The sequence below is a fragment of the Gossypium arboreum genome, chromosome 12 (assembly GCF_025698485.1).
Source record: "Gossypium arboreum isolate Shixiya-1 chromosome 12, ASM2569848v2, whole genome shotgun sequence".
NCBI classification, from domain to species: Eukaryota; Viridiplantae; Streptophyta; class Magnoliopsida; order Malvales; family Malvaceae; genus Gossypium; species Gossypium arboreum.
In genome coordinates, this window is record NC_069081.1 from 91211410 (window position 1) to 91225257 (window position 13848).

General features: G+C 29.8%; 1 protein-coding gene across 1 annotated transcript; it reads left to right on the forward strand.

Annotated features, from left to right (window-relative positions):
• The first annotated feature begins 4091 nt into the window (after nt 1-4091).
• LOC108478520 (ethylene-responsive transcription factor ERF023-like) lies at nt 4092-4873 on the forward strand. The gene has a single exon (XM_017780981.2). The coding sequence runs from the start codon at nt 4138-4140 to the stop codon at nt 4690-4692; it is 555 nt and encodes a 184-aa protein (XP_017636470.1). The 5' UTR covers nt 4092-4137; the 3' UTR covers nt 4693-4873.
• The last annotated feature ends 8975 nt before the right edge of the window (nt 4874-13848 follow it).

Sequence of the window (13848 nt, forward strand, 5' to 3'; positions counted from 1 at the left end):
TAATTGATATGATACTACACTTTTAAGATTCAATTAAAATGTTTTGATGTTTACGAATCAATTTGAAATCTGGATCATAATTTGAGGATATCTGGAGCAATTAACCCTAATTAGTTTACCACATAAATGGGATTTATTTTTTCATATATATATAAAAAGGATAATTTCTTCAAAGAGGACAAAAAAGGGAAGGAAATTGAAGGGGACCCCAAAATCAAAGATGTCAATCAACTTTGGGAAACAGCTGTTTTGAGCCCCATCCTTTATTGCAAATGCCTATTTAACTCTATGGTCTAAAACACCACAATTTATTTGATGCAAAGTCCTATATTTTCCTATGACATAGCTTGTTTGGTTCACCCAATTTTAAGAGGTTTAAAACTTTACAACTAATTATAAGGGAAAATTTTATTTATTTAAAGGGGAAAGTTGTGAATAACTTCCTACTTCCCAATAGAATAAAAAAAATGTAAAGACAAATCAATAATTAGGGAAAGAAAGGATGCGTAGAACCCATCATCAATGTTAATCTTTTAATTGTTTGTTTATTGATAGGAATTTGTAGATAAGATTTTGTTGGTATTTAGCTTCCCAAATGTGATGTTACCTTTTTAACAGAAAACTAAATAGATTTTGTGGTCTCTTTCAAAAAAAAAAAAAAAGTTAAATCAGTATTCGACAGTCGAGTTAAATTTTAAGAGTTCATTTAGATGAGTAGTGTGATTGACTCCAATGAGATTAAGAACAACAAAAGTGATGAGAGTAGCTACTGTAACAGTGAAATTGTTGCAACGGTAAGATTAAAATCAGTGATGAGATATGTGTTTGAATTTAAATATAGTTACTTGGTATGGAACAACTTTAAAACTTATGGGTAGCATCTATTCCTTTAGTAGACTTACAGAATGCGAAAAATTAGTTACTGGACTCGCTCCAATAGATATATTAAAAAAATAATTGGATGGCAAGTTTTAAGGGGTGAGGAAAGAAATTTTAATTGGGAGAGTGCAAAATTGAATTATAAATATGGGGATGCCAAGATGAAGATTTACTCTTATATTAATATGCAACATTTTAATTCTAAAAGGACTAAATGTGAAATTCATCATTTTTAGGGATATTCTTACAAACTCTTATAACGCCTTTTACTCGTACTCTAAGGGTAAGTTTGGATGGGCAGTGGAGAGCGATGCGATGCGTTTAGCTTATTTTTTGTCTCATGCTACAATATCACTACAGTATTTAATCTCATCACCACCACTATTTTTACACTAATCATAAATAAATACACCGCCCATCTAAACTCATCATAAAAAAAAAAATCAAACTTCAACCTATTTAATCCCTGCGCATTTAATTTGTTTATTTATTTATTTACTTTCTTCTCTCTCTTTCTTTCTTTCTATTATTCATTTATTCTCTTGGTTGTGTTGTGTTTTTGGATTTTTGGGGGGCTTTTGTGGTTCATTGGTCATTGGGGGCCGATTTTGCAGTCAAATTATCAAATATTAATCACAATACTTTTAGAAGTTAAAATATCCTGTGTATGAAGTTAATTTATTTATTATTCAAATTATAATAGAGTTATTATTTATTGTATAAAAAAATTTAAAAATTAACTTGTTTTTAATTATAATTCAATTTCAAATAAAAAATTTATTTATAAAACAATAAAAATATTAAAATATTAATTCTGTTAAACAATAAATATTAATTTTATTCCAATTTAACCTTATTTGATTTCTTAAATAGTATAGAGAATAAATTAATCTATTTAATAATAGAGACTAATTAAATTAAGTATATATATATAATAAAATGACCTCTTAAATACATTCACCTATTTTTAGAATATGTATCACTCATTTAACTTGTTTAAACTGCTTCAAAAATTTTGATATCCTAAATTGAAATTACACCCAACACGAATTTTTCCGGTTCTAATTAATTATTTAAATATATTTTTATTTCCTAATTAGAGTTCGGTTAATATTTATAATAAACATTTAAATTTTTATTTAACTCATGTCTTAACTTTATGGTCGGTCTACCATAATTTTAACTTTTGTTATTTTGTCTTGGTTTTGTTGAAAATTAATAAATTTAATGTTTTACAAAATTATCGAACAAATATAAGATGTCATAATTTACATAAAATAACCCATAAAAGCTCTACCAAATTAAAGAATTAAAAGAGAAAAACACTTGAAAAAGAAAAAGGAAAAAGTGAAGTCACAAAAATCTCGTGTTACCGGTTGCACCATGTGAATGTGTGAACCATTCCCAACCTTACACTACCGAAAGGCAAAAGCCAAAATAATATTATTATTTTTTCCAAAATCCTTAATCCCTTCCTTCCAATTTGAAGCTACTTTCACTTTGTGAGAGGGTGACTTGGTCATTTTCAGGTCAAAATCTTAATGCTCCACCACTCTTGGTAGGAGACAGTAGACAACACTGTGCATCACCATAAACACTACCCTTTGCTTGACGTATATCAGTTGAGTTGTAATGATTTTGAAATCTCTTACGTAAAGTTTTTAGTTGGAATCTCTTAAAAAAAAAAATTCAATTTTTTAGGTTTCATTCAACTTCAGATTTATTTAGAACTTAACGACACCATTCGATATTACAAGCCTCTAAGGAAAAAAAAAATGAATCCTTTAGTATTAGTAGCTGAAACTAGACTGGTTGGATTGGAAATCAAATAGTATAACAATTCAAACAAATAATTGAACCTATTTTGCATTGGCTCTTGAGCAAATCATTTGAAATTAATTGAACTGAATTAAAAAAAAAAGTTGGTTTAACTAATTTTTTTTATTTTTATAAAATTTTAATAATTTATTTAATTAGAATTGAACCGATGAAATAAATTGATAAAACTGGGTAAGAATGATACGCTCTAAAAACATTTTGGTTTGAATGTCTTTAACTAAAAACATGGAGGTGCTTTTTTATCAAATATCTATCGCTTATTCAAAATAAAATAGTTTAAGGGTGGATTTAGATGGGCGGTGTGTTTACCTGTGATTACTGTAAAAGTAGCGGTAGCGTGAAATTAGATATTATAACGATACTATAGCGTGAGACAAAAAGTAAACTAAGCGTACTGCACTAGAGGTAAACGTCTATCCAAACCCACACTGAATTAATAAATAAACAAAATAAAGTTACTTTTTCCTTTAAAAATAAGATTATGAATTTGTTTTATATTAGTAGTGAAATTTTTAATTTTATAGAAGTTAATTCATTTATTTTAATTTATCATAATTTTTATAATATTATTAGTTAATAAAATTATTAATTATTTCAATTAAAATAATAATATGAATTAACACACCTTCCAACATAAAAATATCCATGTTATTATGTTATCATGATGAGTTAAAATAAGTGTTTGTAAATGAAAATTCATGTCAATATTTTATTCGAATGTTAATTATTTGGACTAACTAATGAAATTATAAAAATAAAACGGACCAAAATCATATAAAATTAAAAGTATAAAGATTATATCTCAAATTTGAGTGTCGTAGAAAGATAAAACTAAAATTTAACCTTTAAAAGATTAATAAATCTATTAATTTAGTTTACAAATTTATTTTCTGAAGTTACAAATGCAATCGCAATGAATATATACAAATAACCATAATACTGAATCAACTATTACAAAATACGATTAAGTCGATAATCAAAATATATCTAAATTTAAAATAAAATGTTATTTAAAGAGCTAGGGGTAGATAAGAAGGTTATCTTGGCCCTAATATGGTAAATATGTCTTTTTAACTCTTTAGAAATTTATGAAATTACAAATTAATGTGATGATAAAATTGCATTTTAACTTTCAAATATTTATGATTCATTTTTACATCCGTCCTTCATTGCATAAAGTGAAAATCAAAGTTAAAATTTTTAAAATTTTCCAACGTAGGGCAAAAGCAATGGCTATCACAATCCTCCTAACGCAAAACAAGTGGCGCGTGAGCTTTGTATGTTCTCACGTTAGGATGCTTTATTTGTTTTGACAATTGACCTGTATGGGTATTTGCGTAATTTCAACCAACCGTTGTAACGTTTAATTGCAAATATAAATGCTAGTCTCAACACTTGCAATAAAACGGTTCTTACGTAATGGAACAGCCACCGTATACGGAGGATGACTTAAACGCCTCCACCGCCTCACTGGAATCGGCCATGAAACACGACACAAAAGGAGGCGGCGGAACTCGGCATCCAGTATACCGTGGCGTTCGTAAACGACGGTGGGGCAAATGGGTGTCGGAGATTAGAGAGCCCCGCAAGAAGTCACGCATTTGGTTAGGCTCATTCCCGGTGCCGGAAATGGCCGCTAAAGCTTACGACGTAGCGGCGTTTTGTTTGAGAGGACGTAAAGCTCAGCTGAACTTCCCCGACGAAGTAGACGATTTACCCATACCGTTGACGTCCACTGCTCGTGACATCCAAGCCGCCGCCTCGAAAGCGGCACATTTAGTAGTATCTTCGTCGAAGAAAATTCCAGAATCATCCGAAGACGGTAGTGATGATTTCTGGGGTGAAATAGAATTGCCGGAATTGATGAATAACGGCGGTTGTCAATGGAATTCTTGTGGATGGACTTTCGCCGGCGATTCATCGTGGCTTGACGGAGAAACCCAAACACAACAACACTTCCTAGCATGTCTTTGATGTGTAGGGATCCCACTTTGTGTAGTAAAAAACAAAAAAAACCGCCATTAATGTTTCAACAACCTCGTGTTCTTTGCTGTTTATGTACTTATTACAAAGCATTATACCATATATATGCTTTTAAGTTTTGTGGTTCTTATGGTACGTCGATTTAGCAAAGGTAAGCTTATCAATTAATTCATCCTTCTCTCTCTCTCTTTTTTTTTTTCTCACATTTTCTGGTAACTTTGTTTATGTTTGAAGATTAATTATTTTTAAGAATTCATATCTTTGCTTTTTTCGGATTTTAAAATTTAATTTCAATTATGAACATTGTTAAAATTGTTTTTTTAATTCATATTCTCTATTTTTTAGATTTTAAAATTTCAATTATTATCAATGCTAAAATTATTTTATTAAATTCATATTCATTACCACATTTTTTTAGTGAGTGCTTTTTATTTCAACTTGTCACACCAACAACAAATTTAACAGAAAATTATCAGTTTTAACAATTAGACCTAAATTTTGAAATTTAAAAAGTAGAAAGATCAAATTCTTGAAAATAAAAATATAAGGACTAAATTTAAATTTGGAAAGAGTACAAAGACTTATGGCATATTTAATTTTTTAATTCTAATAAGATTAGTGAAGTATTTGACATGTGTTATTTTTAAAATTTTTGTATTTTATTTTAGGATTTTCATATTTTAAAATTCAAGTCTAATTGTTAACATTATTAACTTTTTTGTTAAACTTATTGATGCAATATTTTGAAATATGAAAATACTCATTTAATAGGTCATGTAATTAAAAAATAGCGTTGTAATAAACTTGAATTTAACAAAATGACATTAACAGTATTAACAAATTGACTATAATTTTAAAATTTAAAAAGTAAAAGGACTAGATTTCTATAAGTAAAATATAAAGATTAAATTCCAAATGTAAGAAAAATACAAAAACTTATTGTATTGTTCTTTAACACAAATGAAGTCTCTTGCATTTATGTATTAAATAATTATTTTATTTTTTTAATTCTTAAATTTCAACTTGACGAAGTGTAGGAGTGAAGTAGAAAAATGCTTAAAAAGAACATAAAATATTAATAAATTTTGAGTACTCAAAATATAATTTTATTATATATATATATAATATATATATATATTTTGGTCAAGACTTCTGCTCACCCATTTTCGACCCTAATTAAGTGTTAAAAGGGATTAAGTGTATTAATTGGGATGCTTATTGGTCCATGGAATATGGGGCCACATTTTGTATGTAAATAAGAGCACCCAAACACTTTCATTAAAGTTGTTATTTATATCACTTGCTTGGTCTTTTGGATTTCTTTTAAGTTTTTGTTTACCATTGTTTTGAGTTATGTAAATTTATTATTATTATTTTTGGTGGATTATAAGAGAAGGGTAAAGTCTTAATAACAAGACGATTAGCGTGATTCAAACTCAGGTAACACTTGGGGTGGTAAACACTCTACCATCAGACTAATACATGGAATTTAAATTTATTATTTTTAATGTTATATAATGATTTTTAAAATTTATATAAAACATATAGTTTTATATATTTGAATTTGTAAGATTTATGTTTATAAAGTTCAGTATTTGGTACATTAGTGATAGTGTATTTTTTTTAATTTCACAAACAACCTTATAAAACTGTAGCATGTCTATTTTCTAAAAATATATTATTTTTAATATTTTACTATACTCTTATAGGACATTTATTAACCCTAATCTTATTTGTAGAGTCTAAAACCCCATTAACAGTGTACCAAATATTTTTCATCTTTATATGTGATTTTATTATCTAAATTTTTTTATACATTCAAATTAATGTTTTTATATTTTAAATATGATGATATTAATGAATTTGAATATATATATATATATATATATTATTTTCCAACATCAAAACTAAAATAAAAATTTAAATTTTTTACAACACCTTTTAACAATAATACTTTACTTAATATTAAAAATCATACTTTATCAAAACATTTTTCAAAAACAATTCTAAATCAATTTTTTTTCACAATCCTAACCTTAAATATAAAATATTTTTGGCTTATGAGCCGTTATGCCTCGTATTTTTGGACTTTTGTTTTTCCAATTAAATTTTGTTTTTAGTTTACCACTTAAACTTTGATTAGTGTAGGTTATTTTAATATCAGTTTCTCACTTAAACTCTAATTAGTATAGGTTATATTAATATTATTTGACCTACAAATTTAGCCTATAAATAAGTCATTTTTTCACCTTAGAAAAATAACACATTACACATTTAGGTATTAGCTTTTACAAGCTTTCAAAGAATTTTGTGTTTACGTTTTGAAGGTTCTTATTTCGGGTTTCGGGATTTAGTTTTATCTCTATCTTTTGTACTCTTCATTTTTACTATTTTAATAAAATTATCTTTACTCGTAATTTTTTATCCGGAATTTTTCCTTATAAAATATTTCTTATGTAATTTTAATTATAAGTGCATATTTCACATGATAAACAACTATCACAATTAAGACAAAAACCTCATATTCTAATTTCACTTCACTCACTGTCACCTACTTGCATGTGATTTTCAGATTTGGAATTAGAATTTAATATCAAAGAACACAATTGACCAATAAATTTTTACACTATTCGATAGATATTATAAATTAAGAATCTTAATACAAAACAAAACTCTCTCTATATATAATATTTTTGAGTTATTATTTTTACTGTTTTTTAGTAATTTGTGAGTTTAGATTTAAATAAATTTTAGTTTAATTAAGTGAATAATTTTTAATTTTTTAAAAATAATATATATTTTTGTTATTATTCAATTAATAAAGTTTTTAATTTGATAAATAAAATTAATTGAATGATATATTATAAGATAAAAGTATCAAGAAGGCCCTTATACTAGAAGTCAAATTGAATTTTGCACTGTCGTGACGTAAAAAAAATTTTGGTTTGGGGTCGCTAATTGTGGCAATTTATTGAGAACTTTAAAACTGAAGTTTGATTTTTTTTTTACATAAACTGAAAAAAAAAAGAAATAAAGATGGGAGTCGCCACCGATCTTTTTTATAGGTATGATCGGACACCTAATAAATTTATTTTCTTTAAAAAGAAGGACGAGTTTAGGTCTACGTTAAATCGGAGAAAAAGTAGGGTTCGGGAGTCGATTCTGCCAGGAAGGTATGAGCACCCTCGTGACGCCCAAAATTGGTATCTTTTAAACATGTGTTGTCTTAATTTTTAAAATGCTAGTTCAATTTAAATTCTAATCGTGATCCAATTTAAAAGACGAGAACTTTCAATTTTGATTTTGAGAAGGATATACCGTTTTAACACGAGCCGGCAATTCCATCCAACATAGCGATGAAATTTACGACTTAACGTTAAACCGTGTATTGCCTCAACTAGTAATTAAAACATAAAAATTATTCATGAAATAAGAATTTGAAATAAATCAAATATGCAAACAATGACATTTTCAAATGAAAATATTAACATAATACTAGAGCAGTAGCAAAACAATAATAATATTTAAAAGATAAATAAAACCAAACATAAACAAATATAAAGTACATTTAGTAATAATAATATAAGGTAATATATACATAAGATAATATGCAAAAATATAATATATGATATATATACATGATGTATGAAAATATAATGCCTAATAGACATATATATGCAATATTACTAAATATATACGTACTAGATACAAATACATATAGTATAATTCAACATATACAATAATATTAGAATACTATGGACAAGGAAAATACATTTATACTAATAATAGTAAAAGATATATATACACCAAATAATAATATAATAAGTAGCAATAGGAAAATAATAAATACAAAATCAATAATGCAACATACACAAATAATACAAATAAGAAAGGTATATGCATACGGACTATAAAATAAATGTATTAAAATTAATAATAAATACAATATGGGTAAAATAAATATATACATGATATATACATAATGTGGTACTAAGAAAATATATATATATATATAAATAATAGTATTAGAAATCATATAGTATATATAACTGATAATATTAAAATATATACATAATATTATATATGAATTATTCATATAATATATATTAAAAATTGACTATTAATACGTACTAAAAATATATACGGGGGTAAGCGGCATACACTAATAAATATAATAATAATAACCATGTAATACAATACCAAAAGGTAAATATAATAAAATGATATTAAAATAAAGGTATTAAAAACAGTAATATACATATGTATACATCTAACAAGGATATATAATAATAATAATAATAATAATAATAATAATATTGAAACACAAAACCATTATAATAAAAATATTAAAATAAAGTAATAGAAACATTACTACATATATATATACATACATGAAGATATACACTAATGTATTTCAATAATAATAATAATAATAATAATAATAATAATAATAATAATAATATTGAAATGCAAAAATGTAATATTTAATAAAGAAACAAAAACAAATAAAAAAGGACTAAAATTGAACTAATAACAAAGTTCTGGGGCAAATGTGAAAGGAAATAAAGAGAAAAGGGCTTATTTGAACGCGCGCAAAACAAAGGGGGACCGAAACAGTAATTATTCCTCCCATTAAAATGCAGCACATTAGCGGGACTAAATCGAAAAGCGCAAAAATTATGGGGCCAAATTAAAATAAAAAAATGACTTAATTGTAAAACCTTGAAAAGCGGAAGGACAGCGCATAAATAACCCATTCAAACAAAACACGCGATCCTCCTAGCGGGTCGGGTCGGATGGGTCGGACATGGCAAAACGACGTCGTTTTGGGGCTTAAGTGTAGCCCCAAAGCGACGTCGTTTTGGAGGGCTATATAAGGCCTAAAATAACCAAAAAATCATTTGGGAGAGGAAAGAAAAAAAAAGAGAGAAGGAAGAAAGAGGAGAGAGAAGGAGGGAATCGGCCGGGGTCGCACAATCACCGGACGACCACCGAGGCTCATGCCATGCCGTCTGATGGCCGAAAAAATAATTTTTTTTGTATATTTTTTGTATATCTTTTGTATATTTTTTTATGTTTTAATATATATATAGGTTAAAAAAACTTAAAACCGAATTTAAAATAGAAAAAAAAGAAATCACCTTAGGTTTTTTTTTAAGCTTTCAATCCTTTGATCTTGGTATTTTTTATGCTTGAATGCTATTTCGTATTTAAACGCTGATTGAATCACTATATTGAATCTGAGATTGAATGTTTCACTTTCTTGTTTTTGTGCTCATTTCTCTCTGTAAAAAATGAAAGAAAAAAAAATAAGAAGAGTCCCCCCCTTTTACCATCTTTTTCATTCGGCTTTTATAGCCTTATTTACAAACTATTTTTACTATTTTTACTATTGTTGCATGTTTGCTTCCTTCCTCTGTCTTTGCAAAGCGGTGGGAGTGTGTGATGGTGTTGGTGGCAGACAGCATGGGAGAATGGGAATGGTGCTGGTGGCAGACAGCATAGGAGAGTAGGAAGATGTGACAGCCCAAAATTGACCCTAGTCGGGATGTGGTTTCGGGACCACAAAACCGAGGCATAAAAATAATTTAAAGTTTATTTTGATGCCTATAATATGTGTGTGCTCATGTGTGACATTTTGATGATTGATTTAGTGTTATAAAGGTGAATTTCACTAGAAGGATTTAGTAGTGAACTTTGAAAGTACGATAGGAAATGTGTGATGACTAATTAAAGCATGCATGCAAAACTATGGACTTGCATGTCAAATTTCCCCAAAACAAGCTAGTGGCCGGCCATGACATGGTTTATGGGCAAAGAAAACATGTTGAAACATGTTTTGTTAATGCATGATGAATTAAATGATAAAATAATTAATGATGTTGGATGAGAAACAAAAATCAAAAAATAGCTCATCCTTTCCCCATTGCCGTGCAAGTGAAAGAAAAACAAGAAAAAATTGTTCATCCTTGTACTTTCCTTTTGGCGAAAATGCTAAGGAGGAGATAGGATTTTTGCTTCATGCTTGGTTTAGAAGAGATCTAGAAGGAGATTTGGCTAAATTTGCATCAAGATTAAGGTATGTATGAGGTTGTGTTAGGAGTTTCATGCATGTTTTGGTTGCTAACTTGATGTGCATGTTAGCCATGGTTCAAATCCTTGTTATGCCATGGAAATGGCATTTGGCCAAAGTTGTTATTATGTTAAAGCCATTGCATGCTAAATGTGAAGCTTGCTAATGATGCATGCAATGATGGATTGACTACTCTTGAAACTTCTTTGTACCAATTTTAAGTAAGACATTGAGTTTTTTTTTTGTTTAACCATGATTGAAGTTGAAAGGGCATGATTGTGATGTATTCGCCATGATGCATTCATGAGCATGGTTCATGCTTCTTGCATGTTAGTTAAAATTTGTGTTTTGGATGGCTATGGACACCTTGAAATTGACCTTGCACTTATATGTGTATATATGATTGCACATGATATTTTGATTATGAAGAAAGTGATGAATATGTTGTTTAAAGAAGAAGTTTGTTGAAGAATGTTGTGAAATTTGCATGTACATTCGCCTAGTACACATATGATATGAAAATCTTGCAATTTATTTTTGATTTTATGCAAGAATGACTAAGCATAATCGGCCACATGAGGGAATTATTGTGCATGCATTCGGTTAGAGGCAAGCTTAATGATGCCTATTCTTGACTTAGGTAATCGGCTACCTTGTTGTGAGCTAAGGCCGAATGTGTGCGTAATTAAAGAAAATTGACTAAAGTGCTTAGTTATGTGATGTTGAATCAATGATATGTGTATTCGCCAAGGCTAGCAAGCGAGACTTTAATAAATTGAATTTGTTTGAATTAGCTCAAGAGCTTAGAGGGCCACAATTGGATAAGGGGAAGGAAAAAGTGATCGAATAGCCGTCAAAGCCATTCGACAACATCCGAGGTAAGTCCTCAAGAAATGACCCTACTCGAATTATGTGAAATGAAAAATTGATGTGTAATGACTATTGATTTATGTGTGTATGAGTATTTGAATGATACCCGGCTAAGTTCAAGGCGATTATGCTAGTGATATGTTTGTGTTTGAGCCTTAGTAACAAAAATGAAATATGAATGGGAAATGATTATTGATGTATATGTGTGCATGAGCAATTGAATGATATCCGGCTAAGTCCCAAGACATTTATGCTGGTAATTACATCCGGTTAAGACCAAGGCAATTGTGCTAGTGACTACATCCGGCTAAGACCAAGGCATTTGTGCAAATTGTGAAATCCGGGTTAAGTCCGAAGGCCTTTGTGCGGGTTACCATAACGGGCTATGTCCCAAGGCGTTTGAACAGTAGCTATATCCGGTTAAACTCGAAGGTATGTGATTTGAAAATTATAAGCTTGCTGGAAAATTTTCAGCTCATGCACTTGTGAAACTTCCCAATAACAAGGTATGTGTTGTGTGTGCTTTGCGCTAGGAGTAAGAGCGTATGAATATTCGCTCCTATGATGGAACGAGTTATCGGCCTTAACGAAGCCGTTATTTGTGTATGAACATAAGAGTTGGGATGGTGAAGTAAGTATGATTATGTGAATGTGTATTAATGAAATGATTCATTTGGCTATGTGAATGTAATGCTTTGGTTAAAGCTGATTTTATTGCTTGAGACTTACTAAGCATAAAAATGCTTACTCCGTTGCTTTGGCTCTCTGTTTTATAGATTTTGCTCGGTAGCAAGCGGATTCGGGATCATTAAAGTCGAAGTCATCTACACTATCAAAGCCTCCATTTTGGTATAATTTTGGTTGAACTTTGAAATGGCATGTATAGGACTACCCTAATGTTGAAGGTCATGTACCTTTCGGTTTTGTGTAAGCTTGGATAGCCATGCGAAAATGGCTTATATACGTTTTTAGTATGATTCTATAATAGTTTGTATGATAATCATTATGGGGTATGAAATTGTTTGAAAGGATTAGCCATTGGAATGGTTAATCATAATCACACTTTGTGCTATGTGTGCAAAAAGGGCCATTTGAATCGTGGAAATCATGAAATAGGTAATGGTTACTTTGAAAACAGATGCTGGCAGCAGCAGTGGTGTGGTTTTGAAAAATCACCAAAATTTGTAGGAATGGTATTAAATAATGAATAAATTATGTAAATGAACCTTAATGAGTCTACTTTCATGTGGAAGAAACGAAACGGTCATAGGAGTTACATGTTAAGAGTTATTAAAGCTATTGTGAGATAGGGCCAGAACGGTTTCTGGGTCCCCTGTTGCAACTTTAAAAATTTATTATAAATTATCCAGAAAGAATTAGGAGTCATGCCTTATATGTACAGATTCCATTTTGAGTCTAGTTTCATTAGAAACAAACGGAACCAGTATTAAAGCCCTGTACAGAGAGATATTCAAGTTGTAACGCGCGAAGGTCAGAGCAGTCGATCCCTGTAACATGGGTGACTTTAACTAATAAACTGTACCAATTGGCCCGACCAAAAATTCTAGAAATAAATCCATGGATGGATATATGAGTCTAAATTCAGGGAAAATTTACGGAATCAGTTTCCGAGTTTTGAAACTCGAGATATGATTTTAAGGTGACAGTGACGCAGATTTCCAGCCTGTCTGGAAATGTCAAATTGGTGGGTGAAATATGTGGATTTGGCTTGTTAACCCTCGTGTCCGACACGGCGATGGTCTCGGGTTCGGGTGTTACAATTTTATTGGTATCGAGCCACGGTTTAGTCGATTCTAGGGCTACCGTAATATGTTTGGGGTCTAGCTATACATGCCATTAAGTGATAAATTGATAGTGTGGAGATTTGTGACAATTTGAATTTGTGTTTGTTTATAGCAATGGATCCCGATCCCAATCGAGCAATAGCTGATGATGTGGAGAGTGTGGCGCTGCTCCCGCGCAAGGGACAGCGCGGCGGACTCTCAACCTATGGCCAACAATCCGAATGATGAGGCTAGGCAAGCCTTTTATAGTGTGATGAATGATTGGTTCAACCAATACATTCGAACTAACACGGCTGTTCCACAACCTCCATTCTCGACTAATGCAACCCCCGCACCTACAATACCTCCGTAACTGACCAAATAAGGTCAAGTAAGCCCCAAATGACAGAATTAAGTAAA

Coding starts and splice junctions, on each gene's coding strand:
- LOC108478520 (XM_017780981.2), top strand. CDS start 4,138: ATGGAACAGCCACCGTATACGGAGGATGACTTAAACGCCTCCACCGCC.